The following is a 19,421-nucleotide window of genomic DNA, read 5'->3' on the forward strand; positions in this document are numbered from 1 at the left end:
GGCCAGGAATAACCTCTGAGTACTGCCGGGTGTGACCCAAAAACCACACACACACACACACACACAAATAAATGGTCTTGATTTGAATTTCTTTAATAATAAATGATGATGAGCATTTTTCATGTGTCTGTTGATATTCTTCATAGACTTCTTTTCCTCTACTCATTTTTATGAGGTTTTTAGATTTTTTTGTGTTAATATTTGGAGTACTTTGTATATTCTGGACATCAACCCTTTATTTTATGTGTTGAATGCAAATATATTCCCTCACTTATTTAGCTGTCTTTTAGTTTTAGCCCTTCCCCTCCTTTTTCTTTTAACCACACAAAAACATTTCAGTTTGATAAAGTCCCATTTGTTCAGTTTTGATTGTGTAGCCTTTGCCTATGGCATCATATCCTTGAAGACTCCTTTGAGGTCTAAATCTTGAAGCATTCTCCCTATATTTTCATCAGTGTACTTTATAGATTCAGTTTTGATCTCAAGGTCTTTGATTCAGTGTGGTTGACTTTTGTGTAAGTTGTGAGATATGGATCCAGCTTTACTTTCTTACACGTGGTTATTCAATTGACCCAGCACCATCTCTTGAAGAGGCTGTCTTTATTTCATTTCATGTTCTCAGTTCTTTTGTCAAAACTTAGCTTCTATATATATGTGTGGCTATTCAATTCTGATGCATTATTTAGAACAGGGGTCTTCAAACTACGGCCCTCGGGCCACATGCGGCCCGCAGAGGAGTCTGATCCCGCCGGCCAGCAGTGAGTGCTGTTTGGTTGCCAAGATACCTGCCAGCATATACACTCAGTGTATATCCAAATATCAGGAACCATGAACTCAAAATGGTAACCATCTTTGGTAGCACTTATACCTATGAACATACTTTTTCAAAAATGAGATCTCCAACCAGATCAAGATTAACTGATGCCCACTTGCATCACTAGTTACAGCTGGCAGTGACAAATATGGAACCGGACATTGACCATCTTTTTAGCCAAAAGCAGGCCCACAGTTCCCATTGAAATACTGGTGTGTGATCTGTTTATTTATAAATGGTTTTCATTTTATTAATATGAGATATGTGCAGTGTGAGTAAGAATTAGTAGCTCATATAGTCCGGCCCTCCAGCTCTCTAAGGGACCGTAATCTGGCCCCCACTTTAAAAATTTTGAAAGTCTGTCTTTATTTCAGTATCATGCTGTTTTAATTACCATAGACTTGTAGTGCAGCTGCAAGCTAGGTAAAGAGGTGTCCTCCAGTTTCTTATTTTTTAGTACAGTTTTAGCTACTCAGGGTCTTTTGTGATTCCACACAAACTTTATAATACATTGTTCTAAGTCCTTGAAAAAATTTGTTTGAATTTGGATGGGGATTTGTATTGAATTCTATATATTAGTTTAAGTAGGATAGTCATTTTGACAAAAATGATTTATTCAATACGTGAGCATGGAATGTTTTTCTATTTCCACAGACCTTCTTTGATTTCTTTTTTAAGTGTTTTGAAGTTTCCATGGTATAGGGCTCACAAATCTTTTGTTAAGTTAATTCCTACTTGATGGGTATAAAGGAATGCAAATCTTTTGATCTTTTCCTTGATTTCCTCTTTGATCCAACTGTAATTTGGCAGCAGCATGTTGCTCATTCTTCAGGTGTTAGTTTCATCATATATTCTTTCCTATTTCTGTGGCATTGTGGTCTGATAGGATGCTTGTTACGATTCTTATGTTTGTGAATTTATGAAAGTTAGATTTATGTCCTAAAATGTGATCTATCCTGGAGAATGTTCCATATGCACTAGAAAAGAATGTGTATTTGGGTATTTGGGGGTGGAAGGCCTTATATAAATTCACTAGTCTCAGCTCTTCTAGTTCCTTATTTAGGGTTCTGGTGTTGATATTCTGTATAGTGGACCTATCCAATGGTAAGAGTAGTGTGTTGAAATTCCCCCCTACTGTTATGTTTCCATCCATTTATTTTTCCAGGTTTATGATCAAAAGCCTTACAAACTTTGCTTATACAAGGTTGGGTGCATATATGTTGATCAGAGTTAGTACATATTCGTCTATTGTTCCCTTTATCAATAAGCAGTACCCATCTTTATTTCTAATTACTTTCTTTAGGTTGAATGCAATTTAGTCCGATATAAAAAGCTTTATTTGTTGTTATCATTCATTAGCCTCTAGGGGTCACACTAGCAGTGCTCAGGGCCTTCTCCCAGTTTTGCACCCAGGAATCACTACTGGAGGTGATCAGGGAATGATATGGGATACCAGGGGTCAAACTAGGAATAGCCTTGTGCAAGGTAAGTGCTCTACCTACTCCAGCTTCTCTCCAGTGGCTTGTATATATATTTTCCATTATTTTATGCTGTGTCTGATTCTATGCTATGAGTTTAACTATGTTTTCTGTAAGCAGCAAGTGTATGGGTTTGTTGTGTAATCCTTCTCACCATTATATGCTGTTTGATGGGATACTTTAGGGATATTACTTTCAAGGATATTACTGGTATAATTTGTTGTGTTGCCATTTTACTGTATAGGGTTGTTGCTTCTAAAATTGGTTACTTGGTTTATATAATTGGCCTTCTAGTAGTTCATTCAGAGTTGGTATGGTTTGTAGAGGCATACAGCATTCATGACTCTAATAATTAAGGAAGCATGCACCAGACGTGGCTTTTGGCTTTCCTGGTGCAGTGCCTAATTTTCCTCCCAAGAAATATCTGCCAGAAGGCCTGTTGGAGAAGTCAATCATTGACCCTTGCATGGATCACTGGCAATATTTCTCTCATACTTCTTACATGGTAGTGACTTAACATTTTCCCTTTAATTCATTTCTGCTTACTACAGAAATTCGGCCTTAGCTATCCTGCAGTCATAAAGGAATTTCAGTACCAAAGAAAACTGCTAGAAGTTCCCTGCTGGCTTAGTATATTTGCAACTCAAAAGTCCAGCCAGATATCTCTCTTTCTGTCAGCCTTTTTACTTCCAAGGCCAAGTCAAAATATAGCATCTTCAAGACAACAGTCTTCTCTCCCTGCCTTTGAGCACAACAGCAGAATGATTTCTGCCTCAGGGACTTTCCCTGTCACTTTGAATACCTGCTTACAAACAGGTTTGGCCAGTGTAGGATTAGGCTATTTTACTAGGTATAATTCTGCACCCCTTTCTTTAGTTTTATCTCTTTCTACTACCAGATCATAGAAAGTGGGTCCTAGCCCCTAGATAGAATACTATTTCCCTCAGGTTAAGAATATTTGTTATCAGGAGAAAACCAGGATTTTTTGCTATCCCTTAATTTACATCAGTAATGACACCTAGGGCCAGGAACTTCTTTGATTTGTAAGAAATTAGCCTTCCTTTTATCCTCTAACTCCTAACTGAAACCTATTCTATTCTAAGGTTACAAACCACCTAAAGCTATGTGTATTTGTTCTAAAATCAAACAATGTACACTGCATTTCTTTCCCTTTATATACTCCCTTACCTAAAGATTAAATTTGTCGCACTCCTGCCAGAAATGTGTTGACCTCACATATACTGCATGTGGTATCATTATTTCATACTTCATATTTGTCCGCTTTGTGTACCAGCTCTCTTCCAGTGAGGATTTTCTGACCCCACTAAGGTTTTGCTTAGGGACACAAGCCATCTGCAACAATGGTTATCACCAATGTTGCCAACTCTTGGTTGTCTGAGAATGTTTTTATTCCCTCCCTCACAACTAGATGAGAGTAGAGGACCCAGTGGATCAGAAGAAGCATATAGAGGGAAGATATGTCACAGAAAAAGTGAACAGACTCCAGCAAGAGGAGAGGTTGAGACTGAATATTCAGACTAGCAGCCTGTGAGGGGCCTAAGTCAGTGTGAGGAGCACAGCTGAAGCACAGAATGATGCTGAGTTCAATTTTAGGCAGGTTCATAGGGACAATGGCAAGATACTAGCCAGGTTCGCCTGACCAACCAGCCTTTCAAGAACTCAAACATGGGGGCGGAGAGATAGCATGGAGGTAAGGCATTTGCCTTTCATGCAGAAGGTCATCGGTTCGAATCCCGGTGTCCCATATGGTCCCCCATGCTTGCCAGGAGCAATTTCTGAGCATGGAGCCAGGAGTAACCCCTGAGCACTGCCGGGTGAGACCCCAAAACCAAACCAAAACAAAACAAAAAAACCCTCAAACATGGATGTGAGCAAGAAGAAAAGACCATAGACACAAGTGTAAGGGGATGTTTGGTATGAACAGGAAAGAATCTTAGGGAGCAGGAGCAGGTGTGTCTTATATGGTCTAGCTCATTTCTCTTGGCTCAACAATGCTGCCTGTGGGAAATTCCTGGATACTAAATGTGCTGGGTATGAATAAGCTGCTCCGTGAAAGAGGTGTGAACCCCAACCCTGGTCCTGATTCAGAATGGGTACCTTGGATGGAGAGCTCGGAGGACATTGAGGCCTTCCCTGACCCATTCACTGCCAAGCAGGTGTACATGCCCACATCCTCTTGGCTGACATTGTGGATTTCCAGAACCTGCATGCCGTTCTTCTCAGATATATGCAAGCGGGCACTAGCTTGCAGGGGAACTTCGCCCTGTGCAAATAGACAGGTTATGAAAGAGAATTATTCAGACTTTGTACAACTGTATATGCCTCATCTCTAATCTCCTGTCCCCTAAGAACAATAACTATAACAAACTCAGATAGACTCTCTGGGATTAAAGAAGCAGATTTCTCTGAGGCCTATGGTTCAGAGAACAGAGAAATCACCCAGTTTCATTCTCTGGGCTTTAATTCAGCCAAGACAGAGCCTTACGAAAACTTTTGTACCCATCAGGACCTCAGGCCCTAGACAGACAGAACTGGTCAGCAGAAACAGCAATGAAGCCCACATTGACTTCTTTATCATACCCCAAAACTCACCCCGATGTTATTTCTCCACCCTTTTGTGTACATGCAACATACACCACTGTATGTTCCTCAACTCTATGTGACTTCCATGTCCCCTCATAAATATGAATATTTCTTGGAAAACTCCTAAATACTTATAGTCTGCTACATATCAACCGAACTTTTCCAGGTAGAACACCAGCTCCCTCATTTCCTTTCTTTAGAGCTTGCTCTTTAGCCTGTACTAGTAGAAATCTTCCTTCCTGATATAATCATCCTTATGCTAATAAAGACTTCTTTTCTGGTTTATTGTTCCTCTGCTTTTTAGGTCACTAAAAACGACTCCATTTTGGATGCTGTCCTCCTGCCTCGGTGTGGCAGAGCCCAGGGAGTGGGCAGCTTAGACTTGTGACCTGGACTTTGTCTACACATTCAGAAAACAGAGAGGAGAAACTGTTGACCTAGACTCTATATGTGGTCTGTGTTTGATCTCACCCAGAGCACATTTATAGCATTTGATAGCATTTGTTTTAAAGGAATCTGTGTTGGATGTGGGAAATCCTATATCCCAAATCAACATCATCATCATCTTCCTCCTCCTCCTCCTCTTCTTCTTCTTCCTCCTCCTCCTCTTTCTGACCCCAAATTTTCTTTTTTTTTTTTTTTTGGTTTTTGGGCCACACCCAGTAACGCTCAGGGGTTACTCCTGGCTATGTGCTCAGAAGTTGCTCCTGGCTTGGGGGACCATATGGGACACCGGGGGATCGAACCGCGGTCCGTCCAAGGTTAGCGCAGGCAAGGCAGGCACCTTACCTTTAGCGCCACCGCCCGGCCCCGACCCCAAATTTTCTTAAGCTTCCCTTCACATCTCAAACTTACACCAAGGCAAGGAGAATTGGGAGGTCAAATAAAGGTATTCTACCCCTTATATACAGGGGGCAGTGTTGAGTCACACCCGAGGCTGCTTAGTTCTGGCATAGTGCTCAGGGATTACTCCAGGCAGTTACTTGGGGGACCATAAGTGGTACTGGGAATCAAACAGTTGGCTACATGTGAGGCATATGCCACCCCTGTAACTTCTTTCTGATCCTCATTTTTATCCAGAAGTTAATCAGTAAAAACACTGCCTCCTTGGTGACCTCTCTGTTCTGCCTTATTCACTCTCCCCTGCTGCTTCATTTCCCCCCAAACCCTCAGCTTTCATAAGGCCCAGCCCAAAGGCTTCACAAAGCATTTCTTCATGAAATACCCTTAACAGTATGTAGAGGTGGGTGGGATTCCCTCTGCCTTGCATATAAAGCACCTAGAGTCTTAGGGCCAATAGCTTGCCCAACATCACACACCCAGTGTGTGGCTTAAAAAAACAAAGCCAGTGTGTGGCTTAAAAACCAGTTTCCTGACTTCAGAGTCCAATGTTTTGAATGCTCAAATTCATCTTGCTTCTAAAGTCCTCTGTTGTTTGGTGAAGATGTGGATTCTTAGACTATGTTATCTAAGAGAATATGTGCAGCTGAGATAAGAACCAGCTCTCTCTCTCTCTCTCTCTCTCTCTCTCACACACACACACACACACACACACAGACGCACATACACAGACACACAGACACACAGACACACACACAGAGATGCACATACACAGACACACACACAGACACAAACACACACACAGAGATGCACATAGACACAGACACAGACACAGACACAGACACACAGACACACACACACACACACACACACACACACACCCCTCTTGAGCCCCATTGCCCATGGCTGACTAGAAAGAATAAGTCCCACCAATCCCAGTCTGGGCCTGACACAACCCTCACCTTGAGCCAGGTAACCTCTGGAGAGGGCCGGCCCATAATTTTGCAGGAGAATCGTCCCATCTGTCCTTCTTTGACAATCGCTCGACCCAGCTTGGTTGCAAACTTTGGTGGACACTCTCCCCAAATATTGGGCCGGTTTTCCACCATGGGGGCTGCAAATCTATCCCTGGAAAGGAATTTCAGAGATTTTCACCACATACACAGGGGCATTTCAGATCTTCTCTCTACTTCCTTCCTTCCTTAAGTTACTTCAGTTGATGGTCAGAGACCAGCAAAGGACTGCAATCCCGACACTATGCATCCAATATATCTTCAAGGCATCCTTGGAGTTGTGGTTTTAACCTGTATTTATTCTGTCTTTTAAGCATGTGGCTAGACTTCAAGTATTCAGCTACCTGGAAGAAAGATACTCTTGGATTCTACAAGTTTTGTTCAAAAGCCTGGGATTTGACTACACACTGTGAGCAAAACTGCTGTATGCTGCTTCTAGGAAAGACCCCAAAACACATTCTCTTTTTTTTTTGGGGGGGGGGTCACACCTTGCAGCGCTCAGAGGTTCCTCTTGGCTCTATGCTCAGAAATCCCTCCTGGCAGGCTCACGGGACTATATGGGATGCTGGGATTTGAACCACTGACTTTCTGCATGCAAGGCAAACACTTTACCTCCATGCTATCTCTCTGGTCCCCCCAAACACATTCTGTGAGATTCTCTCCACTCTCTTTTACTCTCTCCTCTGACCACATGCAGAGGGTTCATCAAGGCTCTGAGGCTTGGAGAGGACAAGGGCCCAAATATGGAAGGATCCTGTATCCCTGACAGATCATAGGATGATCCTCTAGGTATCTAAGAACAATCAAATTAGCCTCTTGCTAATAAAACATAAATGCTCATGGGGAGTGATTAAAGAAATCTGAGATATATCCAATGAAATAATATGTAGCTGAAAGGAAATTTTAAATATTGCTGTTTGCTGCCTCTTGGATAGAATTGGAGGGGATCATGCTGAGCAAAGTGAATCAGAGGGAGAAGGACAAATGCTGGACATCATCTGTGCAACAACACAAGGGGAATGAAAAGCATCAAATGATGCAAACTCTTGAGCCAGGATTACAGAACTAGAATGCCACGAAAGGGGGTGTATGGAGGAAATGGTGGACAGGAGGTAACATAAAAAGGCATGAATTGAGAGTATTAGACACTATAATAGTTAAATTATAAAATCAAACAAACAAACCTGAGTTTGAAGGACCAGACATAGCACAGTGATAGAGCATTCGCTTTGTAAGCAGCCAATCCAGGACAGATCGAGATTGGAATCCCAGCATCCCATATGGTCCCACGTGCCTTCCAGGAGCAATTTCTGAGCACAGAGCCAGGAGTAACCCCTGAGCACTGCAGGATGTGGCCCAAGAACAAACAAACAAAAACAAAACAACCTCCCCCTCAAAAAAAAAAAAACTCATGAGTTTTTTTAGAAGGCAGGTTGGGGGAGGTAGTGAGAAGAGATCTTTATGGAGGTACATTATTGGAGGGACAGGGACTTTGGTGGTGACTTTGGAGCACTGTAGGCCCAAAAGTACTATTTGCAGGATTGTAAATCATGGTGCCCCAAAACCAAAATGGAAATAAATACTCCTTTTCTCCCTGATTTTGGAGCTTGAGCATGATCAGATGCTGTTACTTTCTCTTACTAACACAGATTTTCATTCCTTAACAAACCTCTTATTTGAGATTTGTTATAGTAAGCCTTCTGGCCATGGTCTGGATTGTTAGAAAATTCTGCCTATGGCCAAGCAGCCCATTTCCTCCCACTTTTATCCTCATTTCTCTGGAGCAGCCAGAGCCGTGGAAGGGGCTATATCCACAGAAGGTTCCGGGAGGCTGAAGGTCCTGAATGACACCTCACATCCTAACAGGTTTGCACATTAATTAATTATCACAACCCAAGCTGTCTGAATAGACTCACTCACTAGACCTGTTCTGCTAATGCACAGGGGGAATGAATCTAATTTTTCTCCTGGCTTGCATATTCCAGAACTCACCCCAAGGTTTTGGAAACAGCTGGCTGACCATACTTCTTCACAAATCCACCTGCAAGAATAAAAGAAAAAGGCAATTACAGTCAAGAGCTAACAATGGGGTTGCCAGCCACTCTGACCACACTTTGCAGGTTCTTCCATGTTTCTCACCTTGTGTATCTCCTACTACAATCTAAGAAGTTGCTCTTCCATAGTCCTGCTATGAGATGGAAGGTGAACTGATAGATTTTAGGGGCTGGTAGAAGGTTATAAGGGGCTGGGGGCTGCTGAAAAAGATTCTGGAACCAATTATAGAGATGGCTCCATAAAATAATTGCAGTGAATTGTAAACTACATATTTAACATCTTTGTGAATATTATTAGGAGTGGCTAGGATGGGGTAATTGTGGGGAGCTAGTGGTTATATTAATGTAGTGTAGTTTTTGGTGTAAGGGATTAATCTCACAGGCAAGGTAGGCACTCTACTACTGAGTCACACTCAAATATATACCTAATCACCTAATACACCTGAATCATATACCTAAAAATGGTTGAAATGCTAAATTTTATTTTATATATATTTTATTGTAACAAAATTTAGACTGTGCATTTAAAAAAACCCTGAGAAGCTAAATATCTTATTCTTAAGGCTAAAATTCTTTTATTCCTTAAAGATTAAAAACAAACAAAAGGGGCCAGAGTGGTAGCATAGTAATAGGGCGTTTGCCTTGCATGTTGCTGACCCAGCATGGGCACGGGTTCGAGCCCCAGCATCCCATATGATTCCCTGAGCCGGAGTGATTTCTGAGCACAGAGACAGGAGTAACCCCTGAGCGACACTGGGTGTGGCCCAAAAAATAAAATAAAATCAAACAAAAACAAAAACAAAAAAACCTTCCGCCCCACACCACAAATAAAAGCAAGAATATGTCATTGCCTCAAAGAAGTAACAAAGAATTCTCCTTGAAGGGGCTGCTACATCAGGATAAATGTACAATCCAAAGGTAACACTTAAAGCAGCAAGCTAAAAATGGAACCGAAGAATGCTTATTTGAATGTGTTTTAACACTACAGAGTTTACATCAAAACAAAAAGAGAACTTGTGCTGGAAGAACTAACAGTCTATTTATAGGCAAAAATTTGAAGCTGCAAATTGTTAGATAAGATAAGACAACATAAATTTTGTAAAAGTATGAGAGTCTGGCAGAATAGTAAGGCTTCACAGAAAAATAAGCAGAAAGAGGATGAAGGTAGGAATAGACGTGCCAAAAATAGATGAAAATTTTAAGAGAACTGAAGAAGAAGGAGCAAACTGGTGAAGAAAAGGAAAGCTGATCATATTAAAGGCGTTTTCAACAGCCTTTATCAGTTTCAAAGATAAGCAGAAAAGGATGCTGGCAGGATTTTAAAATGAAGCATTGAATAGTGGAGGTGATAAGGGAGGGGGAGGAGGAGGATTGAAGAAAGAGAAAGAGGAGGAGGAGAAGAAAGGATGAAGGAGGAAGAGGGAGGAGAAAGAAAGAGAGGGAGCAAGACAAAAAAGCAAGAAAAAGAAAGGAGGAGGAGGGTGGAGGAAGGAAAAAGAGAAGTGGTAGTAATACAGGTGGTGATGGTGGTGGTAGTGATAGAAGTAAAAGTAATAGTAGTAGTAGTAATAGTAGTTAGAAGTGGTTAGTCATCACTGTAGTAGTGGTATAAGCTGGGTGTAAGACTCAAGTATAGGATATATGCCAAGCATAAGCAAAGCTCAAAGTTTTATCCCCAGTATTGCATGGCCTCCTAAGGATCCTTACATATGGTCCCTATTCAAAAACAGACTTTCTGCTTTGTGATATGACATTGAGTAGTACACAATTATCAAAGAAACTTTATGCCGGGCCCGGAGAGATAGCACAGCGGCGTTTGCCTTGCAAGCAGCCGATCCAGGACCAAAGGTTCGAATCCTGGTGTCCCATATGGTCCCCCGTGCCTGCCAGGAGCTATTTTCTGAGCAGACAGCCAGGAGTAACCCCTGAGCATTGCCGGGTGTGGCCCAAAAACCAAACCAAAACAAAACAAAAAAAAAAAAGTAACTTTATGCCTAAAAATCCCATAATACCTTGGGTTTGTGGCTGACTTTGGTTCTATCCTTGGTGTTGTATATGGTTTCCTGATCATTGCCAGAAATGATCCCTGAGATAGCCAGGTATGATTCAAAATCTTACAACTACAACCACCACCACCACCACCACCACCACCACCACTACTATTAAAATTCCACTACTACAACAACAACAACAACAACAACAACAATTCCCCTCATACCTTGAACCCAACATTTAGCAAATGCATTGAATAAATAAGAATAAATAGTAACAAAAGGTTAGAAAGAGGGGCCAGCGAAGTGGCGCTAGAGGTAAGGTATCAGCCTTGCAAGCGCTAGCCAAGGAAAGATTGCAACCGAGGTGGCGTCCCATATGGCCCCCCAAGCCAGGGGCAATTTCTAAGTGCTTAGCCAGGAGTAACCCCTGATCATCAAACGGGTGTGGCCCGAAAAAAAGAAAAAAGGTTAGAAAGAAGCTATGTATTATCATACAAATAGCAGTAATAGGAGCCAGGATATATTATAACAGTTAGACATGTGTTCAATCTGGGTTTGATTTCCAGCACCACTTGGTTGCCTGAGCATTACCAGGAGTGATCCCTAAGCACAGAGCCAGGAGTAGTCCCTGAGCAGTAGTGGGTGTGTCTCATGCCCATGTCCATTCTTTCTAAAAGAAAAATAGCAGTAATATCTAAGTGAATAAAATCCATATGTGTTTTCATAACAATTTATCACTGATTCCCCCCCAAATGAAATACTGATAGAATGCAACTCCACTAATTTAATATAATTTGGTATCAAAACTGATACGTTTTGCTTGTCTTTTGATACATATTTCAGGACAGTAATGAAGTTACAATATAATAATTAGGTCCAAATTGTAAAATTAAAATACACAAGTAATGAGATCACCCCAAACAACGTGTTTCTAACCCCTTAGGTGGACAGGTCTGATGAAGCAGGGTAGTGGTGGAGAAATAATACCAAGCCAGTTAGGAAAGGATGAAAATGGCGTTAGTGGCCTTTTGCCTCAGGCTCTCTCTGCCTAAGTCAAAAACCAGAACTCCTTTCTATTCAAATCAATTCCCAATACCAGGAGGGGAAAGGTAGAGTAATCGAGGTGGCCTTTTACATACCCCCAAAAAAGAGGTTTAGGGAAAGAGGAAGTTGGGGGAACACTTTTGTTTAGGGTTTTTAGCTAGTCTCATTTTACATTTTCATCCTTTCTGTTTGAAACAAAAAAAAAAAAAAAAAGAAAAAGAAGAAGAAGAAAAGTTACACAAATTACAGTAACTGTACTATTTATGTATAATTATATAAGTAAAATTATAATTACATATTATTACATAAAGTTATATATAGCCAGAAATACTATTTCCATTTAGTAGCTAGAAATGCTATTTCTATTTTCAAGCAACAAACTCATTCCTTTAAAACTTCTCTCTCACTGTGAACATTTCTCTTTTTTTTTAATTTTTATTTTGATCATAATGGCTTACATATCTTTCACAGTAGTATTTTAGGTACATATTAACAAATTACCAAATTTGTCCTCCCCCCATCCCAGTTCCCTTTCTGCAACCCATATACCCCACCTTCACCCCCAGGGCTGCTAGAGTAGGCCCTCTTTGTCTAGCTTACTATTAGTAATCATATATCTGTTTGGTCCTGGTACCCTCCCTTGTTTCCCCCTCTATTTAAGAGGCAGAGCTAGATAAATCAAGTTATGTGGTTTTGTTTGAAGGAAAGAAAAGCAATAGATTGGGTACAAAATAAGAAAAAAAAAAGTAGTCAAATATGCTGAAAATGGACGGGGTCCTTCTAGAGGCTTTCAACCTCAGTTTGAGAGAGGATGTGAAAAAGGTAATTGAAACACCACAACAATACAGAAAGAAATATCAAATTAAATATCCAGTGAGCACTACAGCAATAAAAACAAGCACCACACAATAGTCTCAGTTCTGAAATCAAATCATGTCCGAGTGCAAAAAGAAAGAGAAAGATAAAATAAAATAAAATAATATTGGAGACATCAACTACAATATCTACATCAAAATAAAGACGTCAAAAAAAAATGATTGTTTTGTGCTTTTTTTTTCTTTTCTTTTTCCCCCTGCATAGTCACAGTAACTATTTGGGATATTATAGAGGGAATTTTCTTGGCCTAGGAGATTCAGGGTTTCTCTACCCCTGAAGTATACTGTCATGGGATTAACTATAGACTCCTTGCATGATCATTTACTCTCCCCTCGATGCTTTCGTGGTGTATGGAAGACTTCTGCTTCGTCTTGGATGGTAAAATCAGACCTCTGTATCTAGAGATCTTGGTGACTGTGCAGCTCAAGGAATGGAGCTTATGATGAAGTCTTCCTTTGTGGTTCTAGCAGTTCTGCTTCTTCAGTGTCGTTTTAATCCATCTTCTGTAATTGGTGGTCTTGGTCATTATGTTGCTCCTAGGATAGAGCCTGGGATAAAGTCTTTCGTTATGTTTCCAGAAGACCTGTTCACTTGCAGTTGTCTCAGTCAGACCTCTGGAATTGGAGATCTTGTTTGTTGAACAGATCTTAGACCAAAAGCTAGGCTACAGCTTTTTTTGCTGTTGTTGGTGGTGGTGGTCCCTGGATGCGTACTGTCCAGTCCTGGTTGTAACAACCAGTCATCTGTATATAGCGATCTTGGCTTTTGCACAGATCAAAGGGTGACATGTTTTTTGTTTTTGTCTTATCATTGGCTGATGAGGAAGGACAACTTGCTCTTAGATCAAGTTGTTCCCATTTCCTCATTGTTAGGTTATCAATTTAGAACTGGTGCATGATGGCATGAGAGCCGCATTATGAATGCCCTGGAGGGGATTTTGTTCCTGGAGCTGTTGTGGAGCACACGGTAGTTTCTATGTCTGGGATCCAGGAGTCAAAGCTGGACGTTAGGTGTCTAGTTCCCTGGAGTCTAAGTTGCATCTCTTAAATTACTGGGCTTCCCACCACCATCTCCAAGTTCTTGAAATACTTTATGCATTGAAGGCTCAGAAACCATGAGTCTATATTTGTAGTGTAGCCCTTTGGGCAGAACTTTTAACAGCTTTGTATGGTATTTGTTAAAATTCTTGCAGTGAAAAGCATTCCACACCCCTGGTAGTTACCCACTCAGTGCTGCAGCTTCCTTAATCACTGGAAATCACAAAGGACCCCCCACAACTTTCCTAAGTGTCCCCAGAGGGTAGTAATGTCTCCATTTATATAGAGCCACTGGCTGAAGAAAACTTCTGAAGAAATGTTTTGGATCCTCCATACAGGTTAAATATTAAACCCATGAGTAAAAAACAAGAGTGAATAAAGGAGAAATAGAAGGTCATGGAATTGCATAACATGGGGAACAGTTTTGGCAGAAATTTTGTACCCAAAACACCCCCTTTCCCTTGTCTAAAGCCCTGTGTGGCACACAGCCTCAGAGTTTCATTTTCTTTTCACTTTTTTTTTTTTTTTTTTGGTTTTTGGGCCACACCCGGCGGTTACTCCTGGCTGTCTGCTCAGAAATAGCTCCTGGCAGGCACGGGGGACCATATGGGACACCGGGATTCGAACCAACCACCTTTGGTCCTGGATCAGCTGCTTGCAAGGCAAACGCCGCTGTGCTATCTCTCTGGGCCCTTCTTTTCACTTTTATCATGCATCTCAGTCTACTTGTTGGACAGAGGTTAGCTGTTAGGCCTGATGGAAACCAAGTCTGCATTTTGGTACAGATGAGGTCTCAGATAGCTTCCAGGAAAACACAGTGACTGAGCTACCATTATGGGCTGGACCCACTGAGTCAGACACTGAGTGAGTGACTGACTAGGGAAGCTTGGGGCACATTTAGAGAGAGATAAGGGTTACTCTTGGCTGTGTCCATGGGATCACTTCTGGTAGTGTTTGGGGGCCATATGAGATGCTAGATAAGGAACCTGCATGCGAGATAAATATCTTATTCCTTGTATTATCTCTCTGAACCTCAAGAGCTAATTAAAGTATTTTTGCTTTCATGGAGCTTAGATCTAGTGGGGGAGGAAAGATCTATAATTCAGACACAAGCATATGAAAAACTCTGAAAAACTATATGCTCTGGGAGGGCATCGAGCCTAGCACACAAAAAGGGAAGGCACCAATTGGTGGAGATGGGTGAGAACATTCTGGGAAGGGCACAATGGCTAGGTGAGAAGCGACATGGATTGTGGAACTGCTGGTCATTTCATCCTTGCATTCAAGCAAGGATTGTAAGAGGGCAGAGAAGTAGGTCTCATTGAAGTGCTCTTGTTTCACTGGAAAGCAATTTTACATCATTGAAGAATTTGAAAGGAATAGATGATAAATTCTGAAACAAAACAAAAAATAGAAAAGAAAGCATTTTTAGCTATACCTAGTGGTGCTTGGAGGGGGTGCTATTCCAGCTCTCTGCTTAGAAATGGGGTGGATCATGTAGCAGTAATCAGAAGATTGTGCAGTGCCCAAGATCAAACCTGGTTGTCTTGCATAAAAATATGTGCTCTCTCTCCAGCCTATTATACACACACACACACACACACATAACACACATATATTTAAGCAGTAACATGAAGAGTAGTATGGGGTACAAGTGAAATATGTAGACCAGCTGGGAACTTGTATAAAAAGAAGCTGCTGGCCATTAGAACCCTACTCCCAGCAGTGGGGATACTAAGAGCTGTGTGGGAGAGGGTATAGGGGGACTAGTTGGTGGCAGGGAACCAAGAAGCATGTGAGGGTGACCTGTCTGCCCTCCTACTTGATGAGAGGTGGGTTGTCCCCTGTCAAGGCTGTTGTTGGTGGGCAGGTCACCAGATTCTTAACTCTACATGTCAGCAGGTCTCTACCAGGCAGGACATTTTGGGGTCACTGTCACAGGCTCCTGATTGATGTGTACATGCAATGTCACTTCCTCTATGGCAAAAACAAAAATGCCATGCTATAGGGTTGAGGAGGCCATTCCTCAGAGCCAAAGTTAGACCTTTCATGAGTTTTGTTTGGGTTTCCAGGAAACTGACTCACTAAAGCAATAAAAAAACACTCACTAAAAAGTGATTATGGCCTCTTTTTGACCTCATGAATAGCAGGAAGGATAGATTCCTTAGTGAAGCATTTCTCAACCAGTAGCCAAGGGGCCCCAAGATATTCCAAGGGGCCACCCATGAAAATAATGTAAATGGAAACCCTTGGCATGAGAGGGCCCAAGACAGGGTGAGAGCAGAAAGAAAACAAAGTTGGGAGAGGGCACAATCAGAGTCATCGAGTCTGATTTCCTGCCCATGAGTTCAAAGGAAAAATGGCACGTATTTTTATTTGGAAGAAAAAAGCTTAGTAAGTCCCAGCCAGTGTTCTCTCATCCATGGAAAGAAGTACTCTACAGGAAAATTGAGAGACTCTCCTGACAAATACATTTCTGCAGAATCTTCTGCAATTAGAGGATGCAGAAGTGCCAATTAGAGGCTGGCATTCATGGGTGCCCCTCTCTGGAGTCACTTTCCACTATAATTCCATAAACAACAGTTATCCCCTTAATGATTAAATCCTAAATAATGGTTTTCTATCAATTTATCAGAAAGGAAACAAGGATATAATGACGTCCATTGTGAGCCTACAAGTGGGAAGTCACTTAGCCGCCACATGTAGTTCAGGGCTGATGGGAGCTGAATGGTGAGTAAGTGTGGTGAAAAGGGAGGCCATATAAGAAACAGTTGGGAAGGAATCTTTGCTCTCAGAAGCAACCCATTTTGGGGGGTAGGATTGTGCACAATGATGGTGCATCAAAGACTAATGAAACACATGAAAAAACTATGAATAGAATTCTTGTAACAATCAGAAATAATATGAAAACTAAATCTGATCTCCTCATGATAAAAGTCATACCATAACACATGGAACTATTACTTGAAGGGTGGCACAAAGTTGGGACATGGAAAAGAATCCTCACTGGGGATAAGGTAGGCTTTTCAGAGCCTGGAAAAGATCTCACTCTAAAACTCGTGTGGCTTCACACTCCACACCTTCTGAAGTCTCCTCCCAATCTACTCTTCACATTTTTCACTGTTCTCTACTTCTGCCCATCTATGCTCCCCACCCTCCATCTAGGCCCTCCCTCTTTCCACTTTCCTTTCATCCCTGTCATCCAAATGTCAATCTGCTATCTATATCTGACTTGTTTTTCTAAACTCAGCTCAACTCTCTTCCTCCAAGAAGACTTCAAAGACCATTACAGTGTCATTTTCCAGAAGCCATTTCTCTATTTACCACATTGAAATGTCAGCCATCTGTTAAAGAATCCTAATCATCAGGTAAATAACCTGTACAGTTGCATTGCTAGACTGTTGTCTTTACTTCATTTTCCATGTGTTTATCTGACTAACTAGTTTCCTATCTTTCAGAAAGGATCTAACAAAATACTTCATCTCCCACATTATTCTTCACAAGTGAGTTTCATAAACATATTCTAATGTTGACTATTAGTTGCTGCATAAAATGAAAAGGAAAAGAAAGTCAACCTCTGGAGGATAATAACCAAGTTGTTTCTCTAGATACCAACACAAAATTATCACCTTCTATAAAATATAATGAATGAAGAAGATGTAAGAATTATAAACATTTATATAAGTGGCTAATTATAATTTTATATAGTTTATAAGCATTATAAGAATTATAAGTGATTTTGGGGAATAGCCCAAATGAGGATGGGAGAAGAGTGTGGAAGAATAAAAGAAATGCTGGCAGCAAAATAGTAATATTCACAAAGGGCCAGCAGGGGGAGGTGGAGATTTTTTTAAACAGCATCTATGAGGTTGGGGACTCTAGGACTACTTCCAAAAGGGTTGGGGGTCAGCAATCAAACTTAAGGACTTGTAAGGCATGTGTTCTATCACTTGAGAAAAGGCAACATGGCAGAGAAAATAAAAAGAAAATAAAGAAGGAAAGGGAATCAAGACAAAAAAAGATTTGTATGTCATCCTTTAAGAAAAGAAATGAATGAGGCAGTCAAATGAGAGACCCGTGTGAAGTGAAAACAGCGTCTGGCATGCGAGAATGAATTCAGCCTGACCATTGCTGCTGGCTGGACAAGAATAAAATAAAGCCATGCACCCAGGCTATGGCGTCTTTGCCTATATAAATTTCCGAGACTTCTTACCAGTGGAGAAGATTGACAGTGAAACAGGAAAGAAGCGCCTTGAAACTACAAAAGGAACAATGATAAAGCAGCACAAAACACTACCATACCTTGTAGGTAAAGACTGCAATCCTGTAGATCCAATCAATACTATCTCCCTATAAAATCTCTCTAAATGGAGTTCAGGATAGAAATGCTTATGATGTTTAAAGAGCTCAAGGAAAGAATGAAATGTACTGCCAATAAAACACAGGAGAATATGAGGTTAGAAATGAGAAAAATACAAACAGAAATGTTACTTTGGGGCCAGAGAGATAGCATAGCAGTAGGGTGTTTGCCTTGCATGCAGCCAACCTGGGAAGGACTTGGTTCAATTCCAGGCATCCTATATGGTCCCCCAGTCTGCCAGGGGCAATTTCTGAGTTGAAAAGCAAGGAGAGACCCCTGAGCATCACTGGGTATGGCCCAAAAAACCCAACCAAACAATCAATAAATAAATAATGTTAAAAAAAAAAAAGAAATGTCACTCTGAAAAACTTGCTAAGCAAAATGAAAAATTCATTGGAAGGCCTCACTAGCAGCTGTGAACTGAATCAGTGAGCACAAAGATCAAAGATGAAAACCTTCAAACAATAAAAACAGAAAACCTCCAAACAATAATAAAAGATGGAATAAAGCCTCAAAATAAATGAAAAGAAGATGGAAAAATCCTCAAACAAAAAGTGACAATAGAACTTTGGGATACATTCAATAGAAACAACATAAGAAACACTGGTGTCCTAGGAAGCCAGGAAGAAAACCTCTATGAAGAAGCAATAGTGAAAGATATCATTGCTGAGATATTCCCAGAGCTGAAGAGTAGTACATGCACTCACATCCTGTTTGCCTGAAGAATACCAGCTAAGAGACCCAAAGGAAACACTCCAAAGTACATTTTGGTCACAATGATGAAAATCATAGATAGAGATAGAATACCAAAAGCAGAATGATTAGAAAAGGAAATTACATACAAAGAAGCATTGTTAAGATTTACAGCAGATTTATCACAAGCAACTCTCCAGGCCTGAAGGCAGTGGTGGGATATAGTAAAAAACAACAACAACAACAACAACAACAAACCTCAATAAAATTAACATCTCACCAAGAATACTTCACCCAGTCAGACTCTCATTCATACTTGAAGGAAGGATACTCAGTTTCACAAATAAACAACAGCTCCAGAACTTTATAGACTTGAATCCTTAAAAGAAAAACTAAAAAGGGGTACTTTGCGGCAAGACAAACCCCACAAACAAACAAAACTTCTACAAAAAAAGATGGCACAAAGTTCCATGACAATAATCTATCTAAATGTCAATAGATTAAATGCACCAATTAAGAGACAGAGTGACAAATGAACTAAAAAGTTAAATCCAACATTCTGCTGCTGAAATAAAACAACATATTTTCATAGTCAAGCAAACAGACCCAAAGTC

General features: G+C 40.8%; 1 protein-coding gene across 1 annotated transcript in view; it reads right to left on the reverse strand.

Moving 5' to 3' along the window:
• Nucleotides 1-19,421, reverse strand: part of MYLK (myosin light chain kinase) — a 244,404-nt gene that overhangs the window by 146,866 nt on the left and 78,117 nt on the right. Inside the window, exons 3-5 of the mRNA XM_049785945.1 lie at nucleotides 8,742-8,790; nucleotides 6,699-6,864; nucleotides 4,411-4,576 (exon numbers count right to left, since the gene is read on the reverse strand). Coding sequence (XP_049641902.1) covers nucleotides 4,411-4,576; nucleotides 6,699-6,864; nucleotides 8,742-8,790 — 381 coding nt within the window. The remainder of the gene's footprint in view (nucleotides 1-4,410; nucleotides 4,577-6,698; nucleotides 6,865-8,741; nucleotides 8,791-19,421) is intronic.

This window comes from Suncus etruscus, chromosome 13 (assembly GCF_024139225.1).
Source record: "Suncus etruscus isolate mSunEtr1 chromosome 13, mSunEtr1.pri.cur, whole genome shotgun sequence".
Classification (NCBI taxonomy): Eukaryota; Metazoa; Chordata; class Mammalia; order Eulipotyphla; family Soricidae; genus Suncus; species Suncus etruscus.